This window comes from Hyperolius riggenbachi, chromosome 6 (genome assembly GCF_040937935.1).
Source record: "Hyperolius riggenbachi isolate aHypRig1 chromosome 6, aHypRig1.pri, whole genome shotgun sequence".
NCBI lineage: Eukaryota > Metazoa > Chordata > Amphibia > Anura > Hyperoliidae > Hyperolius > Hyperolius riggenbachi.
Genome location: NC_090651.1, coordinates 388,772,943 through 388,794,298, shown reverse-complemented (window position 1 = coordinate 388,794,298; position 21,356 = coordinate 388,772,943). Strand labels below are relative to the sequence as shown.

Genomic DNA, 21,356 nt, shown 5'->3' with positions numbered 1-21,356 from the left:
GCATTTTGTTTTGCTTAAATTGTAAACTTTCCATAAGTGAACCAGAGATGAAGCACCCTCATGTATTTTACCATATATATCAGTGGGAACATTAGAGAAAACACTTACCCTGCTCTCTGTTTCATCCTCACTGCTAAAAGTGTCTGTTATCAGCTGTGATTAGAATCCCCAACTGAGCATTCAGTCTGGCTTTGTTCAGGAATCATTATAGCTGAGTCATTCTAGCAGAGCCACAAGGGGGCAGGCTTGGGCTTGGAAAGACATCAGAGAAGACAGACTCAGCTATAATGATTCCTGAGCAAAGCCAGACTGAGTGCTCAGTCAGGGATTTTATCAGGGCTGATTAGAAGCAGGCTGAGCAGTGAAGAATGAAACAGAGAGCAGGGTAGTTTTTTTTTTTTCTTTAATGTTCCTACTGATATATATTGTAAAATGCATGAGAGTGCTTCGTCTCTGGTTCTCTTTAAGTGTTCCACTGATTCTCCCCCCTCCCATCCCCTCATGCATCCCTCTAGTCCTCCCTCCAAACTCCGCTGAGGGGCCCCAGGCAGCCTCACACAACCCCCTTTTTCTGCATCCCAGAAGATGTAAGTTCTCAGTGACAGGTGCCTGCTCAGGCCGAGGGGAAAAATTATGAATTCCACACAAAAGTACACAACCCGTTTTATGGTTCTTATGGCTGCTTATCAAATGCAGAGTGCCTGGAATGGCAGGACTGAAGGTGAGAACCTCTCCCATACTGTAACAATGGCGTGTGTCAGATGGTAACCGCTCCAAGGCCTGCTGCAGGTTTCTGAGGACCAGTGCTAATCATACAAGCTCTGAGACAGATGTGGCGGCATGCAAGCTCTGAGACAGATGTGGCGGCATGCAAGCTCTGAGACAGATGTGGCGGCATGCAAGCTCTGAGACAGATGTGGCGGCATGCAAGCTCTGAGACAGATGTGGCGGCATGCAAGCTCTGAGACAGATGTGGCGGCATGCAAGCTCAGAGACGGATGTGGCGGCATGCAAGCTCTGAGACAGATGTGGCGGCATGCAAGCTCAGAGACAGATGTGACGGCATACAAGCTCTGAGACAGATGTGGCGGCATGCAAGCTCTGAGACAGATGTGGCGGCATGCAAGCTCTGAGACAGATGTGGCGGCATACAAGCTCTGAGACAGATGTGGCGGCATGCAAGCTCTGAGACAGATGTGGCGGCATGCAAGCTCAGAGACAGATGTGGCGGCATGCAAGCTCTGAGACGGATGTGGCGGCATGCAAGCTCTGAGACGGATGTGGCGGCATGCAAGCTCAGAGACGGATGTGGCGGCATGCAAGCTCAGAGACAGATGTGGCGGCATGCAAGCTCAGAGACGGATGTGGCGGCATGCAAGCTCTGAGACAGATGTGGCGGCATGCAAGCTCAGAGACAGATGTGGCGGCATGCAAGCTCTGAGACAGATGTGGCGGCATGCAAGCTCAGAGACAGATGTGGCGGCATGCAAGCTCTGAGACAGATGTGGCGGCATGCAAGCTCTGAGACGGATGTGGCGGCATGCAAGCTCTGAGACAGATGTGGCGGCATGCAAGCTCTGAGACAGATGTGGCGGCATGCAAGCTCAGAGACAGATGTGGCGGCATGCAAGCTCTGAGACAGATGTGGCGGCATGCAAGCTGTGAGACGGATGTGGCGGCATGCAAGCTCTGAGACGGATGTGGCGGCATACAAGGTCTGAGACAGATGTGGCGGCATGCAAGCTCTGAGACAGATGTGGCGGCATGCAAGCTCTGAGACAGATGTGGCGGCATGCAAGCTCTGAGACAGATGTGACGGCATGCAAGCTCTGAGACGGATGTGGCGGCATGCAAGCTCTGAGACGGATGTGGCGGCATGCAAGCTCAGAGACGGATGTGGCGGCATGCAAGCTCTGAGACGGATGTGGCGGCATGCAAGCTCTGAGACGGATGTGGCGGCATGCAAGCTCTGAGACGGATGTGGCGGCATGCAAGCTCTGAGACAGATGTGGCGGCATGCAAGCTCTGAGACAGATGTGGCGGCATGCAAGCTCAGAGACAGATGTGGCGGCATGCAAGCTCTGAGACGGATGTGGCGGCATGCAAGCTCAGAGACAGGTGTGGCGGCATGCAAGCTCTGAGACAGGTGTGGCGGCATGCAAGCTCAGAGACAGATGTGGCGGCATGCAAGCTCTGAGACGGATGTGGCGGCATGCAAGCTCTGAGACGGATGTGGCGGCATGCAAGCTCAGAGACGGATGTGGCGGCATGCAAGCTCAGAGACGGATGTGGCGGCATGCAAGCTCTGAGACGGATGTGGCGGCATGCAAGCTCAGAGACGGATGTGGCGGCATGCAAGCTCTGAGACGGATGTGGCGGCATGCAAGCTCTGAGACAGATGTGGCGGCATGCAAGCTCTGAGACAGGTGTGGCGGCATGCAAGCTCTGAGACAGATGTGGCGGCATGCAAGCTCTGAGACAGATGTGGCGGCATGCAAGCTCAGAGACAGATGTGGCGGCATGCAAGCTCTGAGACAGATGTGGCGGCATGCAAGCTGTGAGACGGATGTGGCGGCATGCAAGCTCTGAGACGGATGTGGCGGCATACAAGGTCTGAGACAGATGTGGCGGCATGCAAGCTCTGAGACAGATGTGGCGGCATGCAAGCTCTGAGACAGATGTGGCGGCATGCAAGCTCTGAGACAGATGTGACGGCATGCAAGCTCTGAGACGGATGTGGCGGCATGCAAGCTCTGAGACGGATGTGGCGGCATGCAAGCTCAGAGACGGATGTGGCGGCATGCAAGCTCTGAGACGGATGTGGCGGCATGCAAGCTCTGAGACGGATGTGGCGGCATGCAAGCTCTGAGACAGGTGTGGCGGCATGCAAGCTCTGAGACAGATGTGGCGGCATGCAAGCTCTGAGACAGATGTGGCGGCATGCAAGCTCAGAGACAGATGTGGCGGCATGCAAGCTCTGAGACGGATGTGGCGGCATGCAAGCTCAGAGACAGGTGTGGCGGCATGCAAGCTCTGAGACAGGTGTGGCGGCATGCAAGCTCAGAGACAGATGTGGCGGCATGCAAGCTCTGAGACGGATGTGGCGGCATGCAAGCTCTGAGACGGATGTGGCGGCATGCAAGCTCAGAGACGGATGTGGCGGCATGCAAGCTCAGAGACGGATGTGGCGGCATGCAAGCTCTGAGACGGATGTGGCGGCATGCAAGCTCAGAGACGGATGTGGCGGCATGCAAGCTCTGAGACGGATGTGGCGGCATGCAAGCTCTGAGACAGATGTGGCGGCATGCAAGCTCTGAGACAGGTGTGGCGGCATGCAAGCTCTGAGACAGATGTGGCGGCATGCAAGCTCTGAGACAGATGTGGCGGCATGCAAGCTCAGAGACAGATGTGGCGGCATGCAAGCTCAGAGACAGATGTGGCGGCATGCAAGCTCAGAGACAGGTGTGGCGGCACGCAAGCTCTGAGACAGGTGTGGCGGCACGCAAGCTCTGAGACGGATGTGGCGGCATGCAAGCTCTGAGACGGATGTGGCGGCATGCAAGCTCTGAGACAGATGTGGCGGCATGCAAGCTCAGAGACAGATGTGGCGGCATGCAAGCTCAGAGACGGATGTGGCGGCATGCAAGCTCTGAGACGGATGTGGCGGCATGCAAGCTCAGAGACAGATGTGGCGGCATGCAAGCTCAGAGACAGATGTGGCGGCATGCAAGCTCTGAGACAGATGTGGCGGCATGCAAGCTCTGAGACAGATGTGGCGGCATGCAAGCTCTGAGACAGATGTGGCGGCATACAAGGTCTGAGACAGATGTGACGGCATGCAAGCTCTGAGACAGATGTGGCGGCATGCAAGCTCTGAGACAGATGTGGCGGCATGCAAGCTCTGAGACAGATGTGACGGCATGCAAGCTCTGAGACGGATGTGGCGGCATGCAAGCTCTGAGACGGATGTGGCGGCATGCAAGCTCAGAGACGGATGTGGCGGCATGCAAGCTCTGAGACGGATGTGGCGGCATGCAAGCTCTGAGACGGATGTGGCGGCATGCAAGCTCTGAGACAGGTGTGGCGGCATGCAAGCTCTGAGACAGATGTGGCGGCATGCAAGCTCTGAGACAGATGTGGCGGCATGCAAGCTCAGAGACAGATGTGGCGGCATGCAAGCTCTGAGACGGATGTGGCGGCATGCAAGCTCAGAGACAGGTGTGGCGGCATGCAAGCTCTGAGACAGGTGTGGCGGCATGCAAGCTCAGAGACAGATGTGGCGGCATGCAAGCTCTGAGACGGATGTGGCGGCATGCAAGCTCTGAGACGGATGTGGCGGCATGCAAGCTCAGAGACGGATGTGGCGGCATGCAAGCTCAGAGACGGATGTGGCGGCATGCAAGCTCTGAGACGGATGTGGCGGCATGCAAGCTCAGAGACGGATGTGGCGGCATGCAAGCTCTGAGACGGATGTGGCGGCATGCAAGCTCTGAGACAGATGTGGCGGCATGCAAGCTCTGAGACAGGTGTGGCGGCATGCAAGCTCTGAGACAGATGTGGCGGCATGCAAGCTCTGAGACAGATGTGGCGGCATGCAAGCTCAGAGACAGATGTGGCGGCATGCAAGCTCAGAGACAGATGTGGCGGCATGCAAGCTCAGAGACAGGTGTGGCGGCACGCAAGCTCTGAGACAGGTGTGGCGGCACGCAAGCTCTGAGACGGATGTGGCGGCATGCAAGCTCTGAGACGGATGTGGCGGCATGCAAGCTCTGAGACAGATGTGGCGGCATGCAAGCTCAGAGACAGATGTGGCGGCATGCAAGCTCAGAGACGGATGTGGCGGCATGCAAGCTCTGAGACGGATGTGGCGGCATGCAAGCTCAGAGACAGATGTGGCGGCATGCAAGCTCAGAGACAGATGTGGCGGCATGCAAGCTCTGAGACAGATGTGGCGGCATGCAAGCTCTGAGACAGATGTGGCGGCATGCAAGCTCTGAGACAGATGTGGCGGCATGGAAGCTCTGAGACAGATGTGGCGGCATGGAAGCTCTGAGACAGATGTGGCGGCATGCAAGCTCTGAGACAGATGTGGCGGCATGCAAGCTCAGAGACAGATGTGGCGGAAGTGACATCACAGGGACTGACTGCTGCCGCCGACTCACCTACCACAGAGGCAGCCATGTTTATTTACAAGCAGAGCCCTACAGGGGGCAGGGGAGGCACTAAGGGCATTTTTCCAGTGCACAGCTCAATCACAAAATTGCAAATTGCTAGTGCTTTTTACATTTGCAAGGGTTGCTACTGTATCATAGAAATCATGAGAAGTATTTTCCACTATAGTGATTCGATTTGTAAATCGCCAATCACAATCGCTCTCTGGAGCAATTTTTAGAGTGATAATGCAAATGAAAAATCGCAATCGCATAACAAAATTAATGAAAAATCGCAATCGCCGGCGTTTGTAATTGCTAGTGGAAAAGGGCCCTAAGGAGACTTGGGCTCTTACTGGTGTGGAAGAAGAAGGCCTATGTGTCACAGGACCCCTCGTGGCCAGACCGCAAATTGCCTTCCAATCGGTTTCAGCACACAGACCATGCAAGCTGTGGTCGCATTCGATGCGCAGAAACCGTCGGAATTTGGGCAGCAGACCGACCAGAAGGGAGCCTGTGAGGTTACGGTACTTACAAATTACACACTATTTCAGGGTATAACTGCCACCACTTCTGCTTTCCTGGGCCAGAAGCACCCACTGACTAGCTATTTCTAGACCTGCAAATAAAACGGTTAAACACTCTATTCTGTCTAGCTAGCGACAATAGTAGCTTTCTCCAGAAGTCGGGGTTCAGTTTCTGTGTATAGCTGAATAATAGGGTAGCTGAATTAACAAAGGACATTTGAATGTCGTTTATTAAATATGCAATATGAATAATTAATATATTCAGAAAATCGTTAAAATCAACAATTATAGAGACAAAGGATAACACAGTATAGAAAATAAAAATGAGGAAAAAACAGATACTTAAAGTTCATGGAAAGGTGTCCTTTCTGGGAAAATCTGAGCACATGGAAAATGTGCTTTGTTTCAGTCCAGGTGCAAAGTTCAGACAAGATGGCCGCCACTGTTCCTCAAAGTGGCAGCAGCTCTCATGAAGGTGGAAAATGGAGGAATGAGGCCCGCCTGCTGGCCATGTGCTTTTGATGAAGCTGGCTCGGGGGTGTGGCTGTGCCTGCCCCCCTCTGAATTACCCACCAATGACAGTTCATTCCCTCTGAGAGATTTTAGGGTTAAACTTATAAAATGCCGTAACTCATAAACGATACATGTCATATTTAGGTGGATAGCAGATTCATACTTGTCGGAAAATACAGATTAATATATCAGACGTGACTAGGGTAGCTTCTCGGATTCCTGAGAAGATTCATACCTCAATAACTGGACGAGATATTGCCATGAATTTTATATCCGCACGTTGGGCAGACTTTAACGAATAAGACTATATGAATTTCATAGCTGTGCGATAGACGGTCTTCGTATACCGACAAGAAATCATACAACACATGCATTGAGATCTGCCCTCCATCGGTGCCATGGAGTCTGTGGGAAAGCAGGTTTTGAATAGGCCTCCTGCTGTGAGGGAAGCCTTTCTCTGAATAGAGTCACCATTTGGTGACTAGGGACATCTCCCTCTCTGCTGAGAAAAGAGAGAGCCCAGATTGACTGCAGATGCTCCTACACAACCAATCTAGATTCTATCGATCTTAATCGCAATCAATGCAGAGAATCTATTGCGATCGCATGTTGTTCACGGGCGGTTCAAGGCTGCGGCCACGCAACCGTCCGTCACAGTATGCATAGATTATTTCTCTTATTCTTTGTGAGTAAAGTGTTTCACTGTACAGTTGTTAGTATGTATTCTTTAGTGTGTGTTTTTGTTGTCAGGTTGCAGGGTTCCGGGTCCAGAGGATTTCTTACCATGGACCAAGTCCAAGAGGTTGGCGCTGAGGTGGAGCTCAATGAAGGCAGCTCAGCTGGAGAGGACTCCGCTGCGGTGACCCTGGTGGGTACTGGTGGGACTCTCTCTAACCTACGCATGCAAGTTCTGAATCACTTTATACAAGGTCTTTATCCAGGATTATATTATTAAAGGACACCCGAGGTGAGAGAGATATGGAGGCTGCCATATTTTTTCCATGTTAGACAATACCAGTTGCCTGGCTGTCCTGCTGATCTCTCTGGCTGCAGTAGTGTCTGAATCACACAACTGAAACAAGCATGCAGCTAATTCAGTCACACTTCAGGCACCTGATCTGCTGCATGCTTGTTCAGGGGCTGTGGGTAAATGTATTAGAAGCAGAGGATCATCAGGACAGCCAGGCAATCTGCATTGTTTTAAAGGAAATAAATGCCACACTGGCAGTGTGAACAAGGCAAATAATTACCACACAGGGTGTAACTACAAATCATAGGGACCCCTTAATGTTCAGCCCTTCCCTAGCCATGAGGATCCTCACACACACAACAAGCATAGCCAGAGAACACCTGGAGTATCAGAGGGAGGGAAGGTGGGTAGTTGGGGTCCCCCACACACCCCTGGGCCCCCCTGCAGGAGCCGCTCCCCTGTAATTACACCCTTGGTACCATCTCCACATGTTCCTCATCTATTGCAACATGCTTCACTTGCAATGAGGCGAGCACATTACTGATGGGTGAGATGCTGGATTCTTCTGCTCCTATTAGGAGGGACTGTGTATGCAGTTCACAGACCAGGCCCTGCATCAGGTTCAGGCTGGGATTTCAAGCCGCTCAACTCTGTCAATGAATGCAGCGTAGAATCCACGCTCTGCCTTTTACAGTGTGTGCAGTGTTTTTCTTTTCTTCTTACTTACCTACAGGGTGCTGCCCCTCTGGCCCCGGCCTCTGCGACACGCACCATCTACTTCACCTGACCGCAGCTTCTGCCGGTATTTGTAATGCCTGGTGGGGTCACACACACGATGCATGCTTGGAGATGTAGTCTGGTGGGGTCACACACACGATGCATGAAGTAGTGTCTGAATCACACACCAGAAGCAATCCTGTAGCTAATCCAGTCACCTGATCTGCTGCATGCTAGTTCAGGGGCTATGGCTAAGAGTATTAGGCAGAGGATCAGCAGGAAAGCCAGGCAACTAGTATTGTTTATAACCAAATATATATGACAGCCTCCATATCCCTCTCATTACAGTTGTCCTTTAAGCTGCCATACACCTCTAGATTTCCTCCCAATGTTTCAAAATGACCAATTCCTTTCTGAAGGGAATCAAATCAACGAGGGAGCGCGGGCAGCGGCGGGAGGTGCGGATATCTCTGTCCCTGGGGGTGAAAGGATGGAAAAAGGGACAGAGATATCCGTACGGCTGGGGGGAAAGTGGTTAGTATTGATGATTTTGGCATACAGCTCATGAAAGCCCAAAATTCCTATCTCAAAAAATTAGCATATTTCATCCGACCAATAAAAGAAAAGTGTTTTTAAAACAAAAAAAAGTCAACCTTCAAATAATTATGTTCAGTTATGCACTCAATACTTGGTCGGGAATCCTTTTGCAGAAATGACTGCTTCAATGTGGCGTGGCATGGAGGCAATCAGCCTGTGGCACTGCTCAGGTGTTATGGAGGCCCAGGATGCTTCGATAGTGGCCTTAAGCTCATCCAGAGTGTTGGGTCTTGCGTCTCTCAACTTTCTCTTCACAATATCCCACAGATTCTCTATGGGGTTCAGGTCAGGAGAGTTGGCAGGCCAATTGAGCACAGTAATACCATGGTCAGTAAACCATTTCCCAGTGGTTTTGGCACTGTGAGCAGGTGCCAGGTCGTGCTGAAAAATGAAATCTTCATCTCCATAAAGCTTTTCAGCAGATGGAAGCATGAAGTGCTCCAAAATCTCCTGATAGCTAGCTGCATTGACCCTGCCCTTGATAAAACACAGTGGACCAACACCAGCAGCTGACATGGCACCCCAGACCATCACTGACTGTGGGTACGTCGCACTGGACTTCAGGCATTTTGGCATTTCCCTCTCCCCAGTCTTCCTCCAGACTCTGGCACCTTGATTTCTGAATGACATGTAAAAGTTGCTTTTATCCGAAAAAAGTACTTTGGACCACTGAGCAACAGTCCAGTGCTGCTTCTCTGTAGCCCAGGTCAGGCGCTTCTGCCGCTGTTTCTGCACCTGTAGCCCATTTCCTGCACACGCCTGTACACGGTGGCTCTGGATGTTTCTACTCCAGACTCAGTCCACTGCTTCCGCAGGTCCCTCAAGGTCTGGAATCGGTCCTTCTCCACAATCTTCCTCAGGGTCCGGTCACCTCTTCTCGTTGTGCAGCGTTTTCTGCCACACTTTTTCCTTCCCACAGACTAAGTTCCCACTGAGGTGCCTTGATACGGCACTCTGGGAACAGCCTATTCGTTCAGAAACTTCTTTCTGTGTCTTACCCTCTTGCTTGAGGGTGTCAATGATGGCCTTCTGGACAGCAGTCAGGTCGGCAGTCTTACCCATGATTGCGGTTTTGAGTAATGAACCAGGCTGAGAGTTTTTAAAAGCCTCAGGAATCTTTTGCAGGTGTTTAGAGTTAATTAGTTGATTCAGATGATTAGGTTATTAGCTCGTTTAGAGAACCTTTTCATGATATGCTAATTTTTTGAGGTAGGAATTTGGGGTTTTCATGAGCTGTATGGCAAAATCATCAATATTAAAACAATAAAAGGTTTTCAACTACTTCAGTTGTGTGTAATGAATCTAAAATATATGAAAGTCTAATGTTTATCAGTACATTACAGAAAATAATGAACTTTATCACAATATGCTAATTTGTTGAGAAGGACCTGTATATACCTGCCCACCCCCTCTGGTCCTCCAATGATCTCCGCCTGACCTCGCTCCAGTGCATGCCTTCAGGACTTTGCAAGAGCCGCCCCCACCCTATGGAACCCCCTTCCACTCCCCCCTCAGACTCGTTCCTTTCCTTCAACACTTTCAAGCAAGTCATCAAAACACACCTCTTTAAGATGGCCTCACCCCCCACCAACACACCTCAACTCTCAACTGAGCACCTTATCTGCAGCTCCACCTAGTGTGTCCCTCTCCCCTCACCATTTCCATCCATGCTCTGTACACACGCTGCTGCTCCATGCTCTGTACACACACTGCTGCTCCATGCTCTGTACACACGCTGCTGCGCCATGCTCTGTACACACACTGCTGCTCCGTGCTCTGTACACGCTGCTGCTGCTCCGTGCTCTGTACACGCTGCTGCTGCTCCGTGCTCTGTACACGCTGCTGCTGCTCCGTGCTCTGTACACGCGCTGCTGCTCCGTGCTCTGTACACGCGCTGCTGCTCCGTGCTCTGTACACGCGCTGCTGCTCCGTGCTCTGTACACGCGCTGCTGCTCCGTGCTCTGTACACGCGCTGCTGCTCCGTGCTCTGTACACGCGCTGCTGCTCCGTGCTCTGTACACGCGCTGCTGCTCCGTGCTCTGTACACGCGCTGCTGCTCCGTGCTCTGTACACGCGCTGCTGCTCCGTGCTCTGTACACGCGCTGCTGCTCCGTGCTCTGTACACGCGCTGCTGCTCCGTGCTCTGTACACGCGCTGCTGCTCCGTGCTCTGTACACGCGCTGCTGCTCCGTGCTCTGTACAGACGCTGCTGCTCCGTGCTCTGTACACGCTGCTGCTGCTCCGTGCTCTGTACACGCGCTGCTGCTCCGTGCTCTGTACACGCGCTGCTGCTCCGTGCTCTGTACCCGCGCTGCTGCTCCGTGCTCTGTACACGCGCTGCTGCTCCGTGCTCTGTACAGACGCTGCTGCTCCGTGCTCTGTACACACGCTGCTGCTCCGTGCTCTGTACAGACGCTGCTGCTCCGTGCTCTGTACACACGCTGCTGCTCCGTGCTCTGTACACACGCTGCCGCTCCGTGCTCTGTACACGCGCTGCCGCTCCGTGCTCTGTACACGCGCTGCCGCTCCGTGCTCTGTACACGCGCTGCCGCTCCGTGCTCTGTACACGCGCTGCCGCTCCGTGCTCTGTACACGCGCTGCCGCTCCGTGCTCTGTACACGCGCTGCCGCTCCGTGCTCTGTACACGCGCTGCCGCTCCGTGCTCTGTGCACGCGCTGCCGCTCCGTGCTCTGTGCACGCGCTGCCGCTCCGTGCTCTGTGCACGCGCTGCCGCTCCGTGCTCTGCGCACGCGCTGCCGCTCCGTGCTCTGCGCACGCGCTGCCGCTCCGTGCTCTGCGCACGCGCTGCCGCTCCGTGCTCTGCGCACGCGCTGCCGCTCCGTGCTCTGCGCACGCGCTGCCGCTCCGTGCTCTGCGCACGCGCTGCCGCTCCGTGCTCTGTGCACGCGCTGCCGCTCCGTGCTCTGTACAGACGCTGCCGCTCCGTGCTCTGTACAGACGCTGCCGCTCCGTGCTCTGTACAGACGCTGCCGCTCCGTGCTCTGTACAGACGCTGCCGCTCCGTGCTCTGTACAGACGCTGCCGCTCCGTGCTCTGTACAGACGCTGCCGCTCCGTGCTCTGTACAGACGCTGCCGCTCCGTGCTCTGTACAGACGCTGCCGCTCCGTGCTCTGTACAGACGCTGCCGCTCCGTGCTCTGTACAGACGCTGCCGCTCCGTGCTCTGTACAGACGCTGCCGCTCCGTGCTCTGTACAGACGCTGCCGCTCCGTGCTCTGTACAGACGCTGCCGCTCCGTGCTCTGTACAGACGCTGCCGCTCCGTGCTCTGTACAGACGCTGCCGCTCCGTGCTCTGTACAGACGCTGCCGCTCCGTGCTCTGTACAGACGCTGCCGCTCCGTGCTCTGTACAGACGCTGCCGCTCCGTGCTCTGTACAGACGCTGCCGCTCCGTGCTCTGTACAGACGCTGCTGCTCCGTGCTCTGTACACGTGCTGCTGCTCCGTGCTCTGTACAGATGCTGCTGCTCCGTGCTCTGTACACGTGCTGCTGCTCCGTGCTCTGTACAGACACTGCTGCTCCGTGCTCTGTACACCCTCTGCTGCTCCATGCTCTGTACAGACGCTGCTGCTCCATGCTCTGTACACATGCTGCTGCTCCATGCTCTGTACACACGCTGCTGCTCCACGCTCTGTACACACGCTGCTGCTGCTGCGCCACGCTCTGTACACACGCTGCTGCTCCACGCTCTGTACACACGCTGCTGCTCCACGCTCTGTACACACGCTGTTGCTGCTCCACGCTCTGTACACACGCTGTTGCTGCTCCACGCTCTGTACACACGCTGTTGCTGCTCCACGCTCTGTACACATGCTGCTGCTCCACGATCTGTACACACGCTGCTGCTCCACGCTCTGTACACACGCTGCTGCTGCTGCTCCACGCTCTGTACACACGCTGCTGCTGCTGCTGCTGCTCCACGCTCTGTACACACGCTGCTGCTCCACGCTCTGTACACCCGCTGCTGCTGCTGCTCCACGCTCTGTACACCCGCTGCTGCTGCTGCTCCACGCTCTGTACACCCGCTGCTGCTGCTCCACGCTCTGTACACCCGCTGCTGCTGCTCCACGCTCTGTACACCCGCTGCTGCTGCTCCACGCTCTGTACACCCGCTGCTGCTGCTCCACGCTCTGTACACACGCTGCTGCTGCTCCACGCTCTGTACACACGCTGCTGCTGCTCCACGCTCTGTACACACGCTGCTGCTGCTCCACGCTCTGTACACACGCTGCGGCTGCTGCTCCACGCTCTGTACACACGCTGTTGCTGCTCCACGCTCTGTACACACGCTGCTGCTCCACGATCTGTACACACGCTGCTGCTCCACGATCTGTACACACGCTGCTGCTCCACGCTCTGTACACACGCTGCTGCTGCTGCTCCACGCTCTGTACACACGCTGCTGCTGCTGCTCCACGCTCTGTACACACGCTGCTGCTGCTGCTCCACGCTCTGTACACACGCTGCTGCTGCTGCTCCACGCTCTGTACACACGCTGCTGCTGCTGCTCCACGCTCTGTACACCCGCTGCTGCTGCTCCACGCTCTGTACACCCGCTGCTGCTGCTCCACGCTCTGTACACCCGCTGCTGCTGCTCCACGCTCTGTACACCCGCTGCTGCTGCTCCACGCTCTGTACACCCGCTGCTGCTGCTCCACGCTCTGAACACCCGCTGCTGCTGCTCCACGCTCTGAACACCCGCTGCTGCTGCTCCACGCTCTGTACACACGCTGCTGCTGCTCCACCTTCTGTACACACGCTGCTGCTGCTCCACGCTCTGTACACACGCTGCTGCTGCTCCACGCTCTGTACACACGCTGCTGCCGCTCCACGCTCTGTACACACGCTGCTGCCGCTCCACGCTCTGTACACACGCTGCTGCCGCTCCACGCTCTGTACACACGCTGCTGCCGCTCCACGCTCTGTACACACGCTGCTGCTGCTCCACGCTCTGTACACACGCTGCTGCTGCTGCTCCACGCTCTGTACACACGCTGCTGCTGCTGCTCCACGCTCTGTACACACGCTGCTGCTCTATCCAAAGTCAGCTGTAGCAGGGAAAGAAAGGGGGCGGTGCTATGAGCTGCAGGATACCTGTAGATATTCTGGTGCCTCAACTTATGCCTGTCCCGAGACACTGCACTGGCCCTGGTCTGAGGGGGATTCTGGGCAGCTGTAATCCCCCTGCGTTTGCCTATGGCCTATAAATATACTTTTCATAGGATGCTACATAATCAAATACACCTCCCCTCTCAAAAAAAGAAAAAAATCTTCCAAAGACTATCCTAACTTATGGAAGACAATTACAGACTACGATTATTTCTTTACTGCATGCTACCCGCTGAAATACCTCCATGTTTTACCTCATGTTTTACCTCACTTTATGCATTTACCTCATGTTTTACCTCATGTTCGGAAAAGGAGAAAAATCTTTCAGAATTGCTAAAAAAAAAAAAAAAAAAAAAAGAGGAAAATACCTCATGAGGCAAAAAAAAATATTTACCTCCCATAGCTACCAGAATTGAGGCCAGTGTGTGGCTGGGATTTTGTTTGTTGTTTGTAATACTTCAGTTCCAGAGTTGACAGCTTTGTTTTCTTGTTTCCCGATTGCTTCTTTCAGGAGAATAAACGTGACTTGCCGCAGTGGACGGACCTCCATTGCTTTGACTCCAGCAGTGATGACAGCTTGGGCTACGAGCCTTTCAACTCTACACCTCCAAAGATCAAGAGACTGGAAATTCCCAAACATGGTCCTGACATCAAGCGCAAATATGAGACAAAAGATGCACTGGAGAACATCTATGTGTTGTCAACCACAGACGACCTGCAAACAGGATGTGTACTCGTCAATGAGACACCAGGCCAAAAACAATCCTTCACCATGAACAACGTGCACAACCAGCTTCTGGATCAAGTTTACCATCTGGAGCCCAGTTTTGAAGAAAATGAAGTCTCTTGCATTGAAGTCATCCCATCTTCAGAATTTGGCCAGCTGATATCCTATTCACCGGAGGTCTACAAAGAAACCGCTTTGTCCCGTGAGGAAAATCCCAAGCAGACCTTAGGAAAATACAGCTACTTTGACACCAGAACCCAGTGTACTAGGTCAGTCAACCCAATGGAGAGAATCCACAAATGTGACCGGTGTGGGCGACAGTTTGGTCGCCTCTACAATCTGGAGAAACATATGTGCATAAACATGGCTGTAGGCCCTCCACAGCAGCATAGCATAGAGACCATGAATAGGTTGGAGAAGATGTGTGCTGAGGCCCAGGAAGAGCTTCAGAACTTACAAGGACATCATAAGAATCATGATATGGGTACTCTGATCCACGTGGCAACCAAGTGTGGTTCCCCTGATATCCAAGTCTGGAGTCAGGAGGCATTCTCAGGAGTAGAAAACATCGATCCAACAAACCGAAGTGCTGTGACTTGTGACCGCTGTGGTGGCAAATTTAAAAGCGCACACAATTTACAGTTTCATGTTTGTAATGAAAATGCAAAGAGTTTTGTCTCACAAAACTTGACTTCCCCTGAAGATACTATTGTCTTTGATTTGACTGATTCCCATCCAATATCTTGTGTAGCCAACCAGGAACAGGTCTGGACGGGACAAACGGAGTGTATTCCACTAGTAGATCAAGGGAACGGAAAATTGGCTTCTATGTCATCCTTGAACAGTGAAGAGAACTTTTATTACACACAGTTTTCCGTTGAAGGTGCTCCATTTTACCAGTGTCAAGAGTGTGGCAAGGTTTACAATAAGCGCTGCTCAATCACCAACCACATGCGGTGGCATTTGAAGGAGAAGAACCTGATCTCCTCCGTGGTGAATGCATTTGCTGAGCCATTTGCAGGGGACCAAGAGCCAGAAAAGAGTACCCACCTTGGTGGAGCAACTCCTGTTGACACGAAAGCAGACTTGGTGAAATCTGTCATACCAAGTCAAACTTTCTTTTGTGAATATTGTGGTGAAACGTTTAACAAGCACTGTTCTTATGCTACTCACACTTGCTGGCATTTAAATAACAAAGACCACATGACTAACATAAATAACGGGACTGACAGTGAAACAGGACAAGTGGTTTCCATATCTGTCAGTGAGCAAGAAAGTGATAATGCATGCACTAGTCCTGCCCAGGGTTTCACATGCGACTGTTGTGGAAGAGTCTTTAACAAGCAATGTGCCTATATTTCTCATACTTGTTGGCAAGTAAAGGAACAAGAGTCCAAGAAGAGAGCTGTAGCCAAATCTTTTTCTATAACAGATGCAGAATACTTGAATGGAGTTGATACCAAAGTCTCAGTCAATCAAGCCAATATGATTCCTGCTGTAGAGAATGGTGAAAGTGGACTCAACTCCAGCCCACCTAATGGTGATATTCAGGGTTATGTCGGGCAACTAAGTCTAGGTGAGAGACCCAACCTCTCTCCAACGGAACCTCCTGCTCAGTCACGAGAGGAACGCAGAAGCAGCCCATTGCTCGTACTAATGGAACCCAACCAGAAGAGTACAGCTCAGGATCTAGAATCTGTGCCTGAACTTGTAGAAGACACAGCAAACATCTCTACTTGCGTAGCTGGACCTCATGAACATGTTTCTCAATATGCTGAAGATAATGGAAATGTGAAGGATGTCATCCAAGATCTTGTTATAGTCCCTCAAGCAAAGTTGGAGATCATCCAAGGTCTTGTTCAGGTCCCTCAAGCAAAGTTAGAGATCATCCAAGGTCTTGTTCAGGTCCCTCAAGCAAAGTTAGAACCATCACGTCAACCACCTCCTACGCCATTCATTTTGCCCAAAAAATTGGTGACACGGCTTCTAAACCGGTATAGAGCTCCACACCGATGCCGTGATTGTGGCGTCCGCTTTTGTCAGCCATGGCGTTTAAGGCTACATCGGTTTAAGGTCGCTAGGAACAAAGGCTCTTTGCGGAAACACTATTGTGATTGTGGACGAACTCCAATTGGTTCTCTACACTTCTTGCTGCATCAGCTTCAGCATTTGAGCGACACGGCCTTTATCTGTGCAGTGTGCGCCAAAGCGCTACATGGCTATCGCCAGCTTCAGGCCCACAGCTGGGTGCATCCGCTTGCATCGCAGTTCCAGTGCAAGTGCGGAGCCCGGTTTACCAAGCTGCCCAAATACCTCTGGCATTCCTTACGGCACAATCCAAGACCTGGACAGAAACCTCAACTCGGAATCGGTACTGAAGTGCTGTTGTCACTATGATCGTGGCAGCACATGGGTATCTGCTCACTAGACTGTTAGTTATAAAAAATGTGCTATTATAGTTGCCTATGTAAAGAGAAGATGTATATTTCATTACATAAAAAATATATATATTTTGAGCTTTCTTAAGATTGTGAGAACTCCAGTCAATACCCTCAACATTTCACAGTTGTCCCAAGAATCTGGCTTACAGTGCATCTTCGGTAAGGATTGTGGCTGCTATGGAGCCCAATAGCAGCGTGGACGGGTTTTTCCTAACCATTTGCCTGCCCTTTATTTTTTGAATGTGTTTGTTCCTTAGCTGTGACCAGCAGACACCGCACATCAATATTGCGGCATTGCCGGGGGATGGATGTGCAGATATTTAGCAAGTTAATGGCCACATACAGATGCAGAGCTTGCAGGGAAGCTGTGATGAGTACCTGAGTGTTTCAGCCTCTCTCCTGAACATCTAGATAGAGCAGTCTGATGTTATCCTTCAGGCGATGACCCTGCAGGAGAGTTACGATATTTCCTAGATGGCGTTTGGGAGACATGATACCCAACACAACTTTCATGCAGGTTCTGCATCTGGACATCTTTTTGTGAAAGCGTCTTCTAATATTTCTCAGGTAAGGTTCCATACTTGCCTGGGGCTTCCTCCAGCCCCCTTGAGGCCGCTTGGTCCCTCACCGTCTCCCCAGGCTGCTCCTGTCCCCTGCTGGACAATCCGGTACACTGGCCGAGCTGCGCTTCGTTGACTCAGAACACTGACGTGGAAGCTTGCGTAGTCAGGCCGTGCATGTGCGAATCCAGCGGTGGACAGGAGAGGCCCAGCAAGACGGTGAGCGGCCTCAAAGGAGCTGGAGGAAGCCCTAGGTAAGTATGGAACCTGAGACTTCTTTCATCTCAGGTTCCCTTTAATGTGGCCATACACGTATCATGTTTAATTGCATCCATATCTGGGTAATTTGATAATTTTATCGAATCTTCTTGAATTCTGTATGACAAAAATTTTCTGCTAAAATCAGTTGATTATGCAGGATAGAAAATTTTGGTTGATTGGCGGCGTGTTGGGAACGCGCCGCTAGTGGCATTCCATCCGACGAGTGACAAAGCTGTTCTCACCTGTCCATGGCGCAGTTCTGGTCTCTTCTTTCCTGCCGGCTGCTCCTTCCAGTCTCTTCTCTTTCGAGTCACGGGGCGCCTGTGTGACGTACCAAATGCCAGAGGCCTCTAGTGGCCATGTAAGGTATGTGCCATGGTGTCCCTGGTGTCTGGCCTCTATCTTATTACCATACAAGTGTCCCGGGGACTTGAGTGAGGAGACCAGAAGGAGCAGCTGGCGGGGAGAGAAGACATGGGAACTGCACCATGGACAGGTGAGAGCAAGCTGTCCCTATATGCTTGGGGGGGGGGGGGAGGGAGGCAGGACAGCTTTTAATTAGATTCCATGCTGAAATCTATTGAAAATCTGTGTGTAGTATGTGGAGGGATGCGATCGGATAGATTATGATTCCCACATGGTTGGCATTTTCAACTTCCTGTAGTCTCTAGAACAGGAAGTTGGGGGGACCATCTCCCGTGTAAAGGCAGATTCTGTAGCTAGATCCCTGCAATATTTGATGCTGACATCGGTTTGGGGAGGAGACCTGCACAGACACGCCTATCCTGGTTGAGCAGATTTGGGGAGGAGCCCTGCACAGACACGCCTCTCCTGGTTGAGCAGGTTTGGGGAGGAGACCTGCACAGACACGCCTCTCCTCCTGGTTGAGCAGGTTTAGGGAGGAGCCCTGCACAGACATGCCTCTCCTCCTGGTTTAGCAGGTTTGGGGAGGAGCCCTGCACAGACACGCCTCTCCTCCTGGTTGAGCAATGTCCACTTCGTTTTCTGGAGAGGGAAGACACGTGAAATGCACCATGTAACGGAAACATACTTTGCAGTTCCTCTAAGAACAAAAGGAATGGGTGGGTGATCCAGGCGGGAGAGGCGGTGATGTCTGGGGACACCTGCACATGCTTCCTGTGTTCTGTCTGAGACGATCAGGAATGGTTTATCATGGTTGAGGAACATCTAAAGTCTGTACTTGCCACTTCCTCACCCCACGCTTTATAAAGACGCAAACACTCCAAACCGCAAGGGGTTCTGACTGGCGTTCCACTTTATTTTCTGTAAACTGGATGTTTCTATAAAATCTAAAGAAAAGTTTTTGAAATAAATCTAGTTGTTTAAAATGGTCACTAGTGTCATTTCCTGAATCAATGCCTCCAAAATCTACAAGACGGTAGCGGTCCTTAAAGGGACGCAGAACTCTAAAATTAAAAAAAGATTTTATACATACCCTGGAATTCCTCCAGCCGCATCCGCTCCGATCGCTCCCGCGCCGCCATCCTCCACTGCCGGCAGCTGTGGGTCCCGTAACTGATGTCAGTCGCGGCCAGCTACGCAGGAGAAGTGCGCTCTTTGCGTATCTCTGCAGCGGCTGCTGGAGAGAGACGGAAACAGCGCACTTCTCTTATGCCCGACTGGCTCCGACTGACGGAAGTGCGGGGACCTGGTTCCTGAAGCTGCAGGCAGTGGAGGACGGCAGCGTGGGAGCGAACCAGGCGGATGGGGCTGGAGGAAGCCCCAGGTATGTATAAAATCTTTTTTAATTTTAGAGCTCTGGTGTACTTTAAAGGGAACCCGAGGTGAAAGTGATATGGAGGCTGCCATATTTATTTCCCTTTAAACAATACCAGTTGCCTGCCTGGCAGTCCTGATCCTGTGTCTCAAATACTTTTAGCCATAGCCCCTGAACAAGCATGCAGCAAATCAGGTACTCCGACTCAGCCGACTCTTAGTCTCTCTTGTTTCAGGGTTTTGACTCACTACTTACGCCAGGAGATCAGCAGGACAGCCAGGCAACTGGCATTGTTTAGAGGGAAATAAATATCCCTCTCACCTCCACCTCGGGTATCCTTTAAAGTAAACCCAAACCAAAGCTCAGGTACAAAATCACATACTTGCCTAGGAAGAAGTCTTCCCTCGCTGTCCTCTGGTCACCCAGCGCTGATTATGGACCTTCTGATCAGGGCTTGCAGTAATATGATCAGGGCCGCTCTCTTATTTTTAAAGAGGAAAATCTTAAAATGCAAAATACAAATAAGAAGTTCATTTCTTCCAGAGTAAAATGAGCCATAAATTACTTTTCTCCTATAAAAACAAGGAACACCAAGAGCCCCAATAGTGTAATATGTACTGGTAAATGGTTACTAGATAGAGTAAATATTAATACTCACAAACCAGGGTTACCATTAGGCAACCACTGTAAAGGCAGGTGGGGAGATTTTCCTGACCCCACTCAGGAATAAGAAGTCGCTCTCTGTAGATGAGAAAAAGGGGGTTTAACTCTCCACCCAGGGTGGACTCAATATTATGCAGGAGAACAGAGGCGCCAAAAGGATAAAAGGAAGCTAAATGAGCTTAAAGGATACCCGAACTGAAATGTGACATAATGAGATAGACATGTGTATGTACAGTGCCCAGCACACAAATAACTAGGCTGTGTTCCTTTTTTTCCTTCCTCTGCCTGAAAGAGTTAAATATCAGGTATGTAAGTGGCTGACTCAGTCAGGAAGTGACTACAGTGTGACCCTCACTGATAAGAAATTCCCCTTTTTTTTACCTCTTTCCTGCTCTCAGAAGCCATTTTCTGCTAGGAAAGTGTTTTATAGTTGGAATTTCTTATCAGTGAGGGTCACACTGTAGTCAGGACTGAGTCAGCCACTTGCATACCTTATATTTAACTCTTTCAGGCAGAGAAAGAAAAAAAGGAACACAGCATAGTTATTTGTGTGCTAAGCACTGTACATACACATGTCTATCTCATTATGCCACATTTCAGTTTGGGTATCCTTTAAAAACCAAATTCTTGGTAAATAAAGGAGGTAGTGGTGGACTTACCACCTCCAAGTAGATACACAATGACTGTAGTAAACACAGTCAATATATTTTATTTATGAACTCCAAATATGCAATGCGTTTCGCAGGTTTGATCCCGCTTCATCAGGCAATAACAACGAAACAATAGCATATGTGGTCAATAGAAGAAACAGGCACCTCTGTGTGACACACAGTTTCTACACACCCATGATGCGAATCCACGTTTGACCACATCATGGCGTGAACACTGCTTTCTTATGCCTCGCTGTCACATTATCATGCTAGCTCCGCCCATACAATGGCATGACCACGCAATTTTTGGTGCGCCGCGCGCACTGCAGCCCCCCCATTTTTCGGCGTGCCCGGCAGACCATCCCCATAGCAACGTCTGCACTGACACTGCGCTGTTACTGAAATATGTGCTGTGAGCTGCAGCAGATGTCATTACACTGTACCGGCAGACCATCCCCATAGCAACGTCTGCACTGACACTGCGCTGTTACTGAAATATGTGCTGTGAGCTGCAGCGGATGCTATTACACTGTACCGGCAGACCATCCCCATAGCAACGTCTGCACTGACACTGCGCTGTTACTGAAGTATGTGCTGTGAGCTGCAGCAGATGCCATTACACTGTACCGGCAGACCGTCCCCATAGCAACGTCTGCACTGACACTGCGCTGTTACTGAAATATGTGCTGTGAGCTGCAGCGGATGCTATTAC

General features: G+C 51.7%; 1 protein-coding gene across 1 annotated transcript in view; it reads left to right on the top strand.

Moving 5' to 3' along the window:
* The window catches only part of LOC137523130 (zinc finger protein 107-like), a 45,656-nt gene extending 28,804 nt beyond the window's left edge, over window positions 1-16,852 (top strand). Inside the window, exons 3-4 of the mRNA XM_068243364.1 lie at window positions 6,941-7,058; window positions 14,116-16,852. Coding sequence (XP_068099465.1) covers window positions 6,975-7,058; window positions 14,116-16,728 — 2,697 coding nt within the window. The 5' untranslated portion in view covers window positions 6,941-6,974 and the 3' untranslated portion in view covers window positions 16,729-16,852. The remainder of the gene's footprint in view (window positions 1-6,940; window positions 7,059-14,115) is intronic.
* Window positions 16,853-21,356: the final 4,504 nt, after the last annotated feature.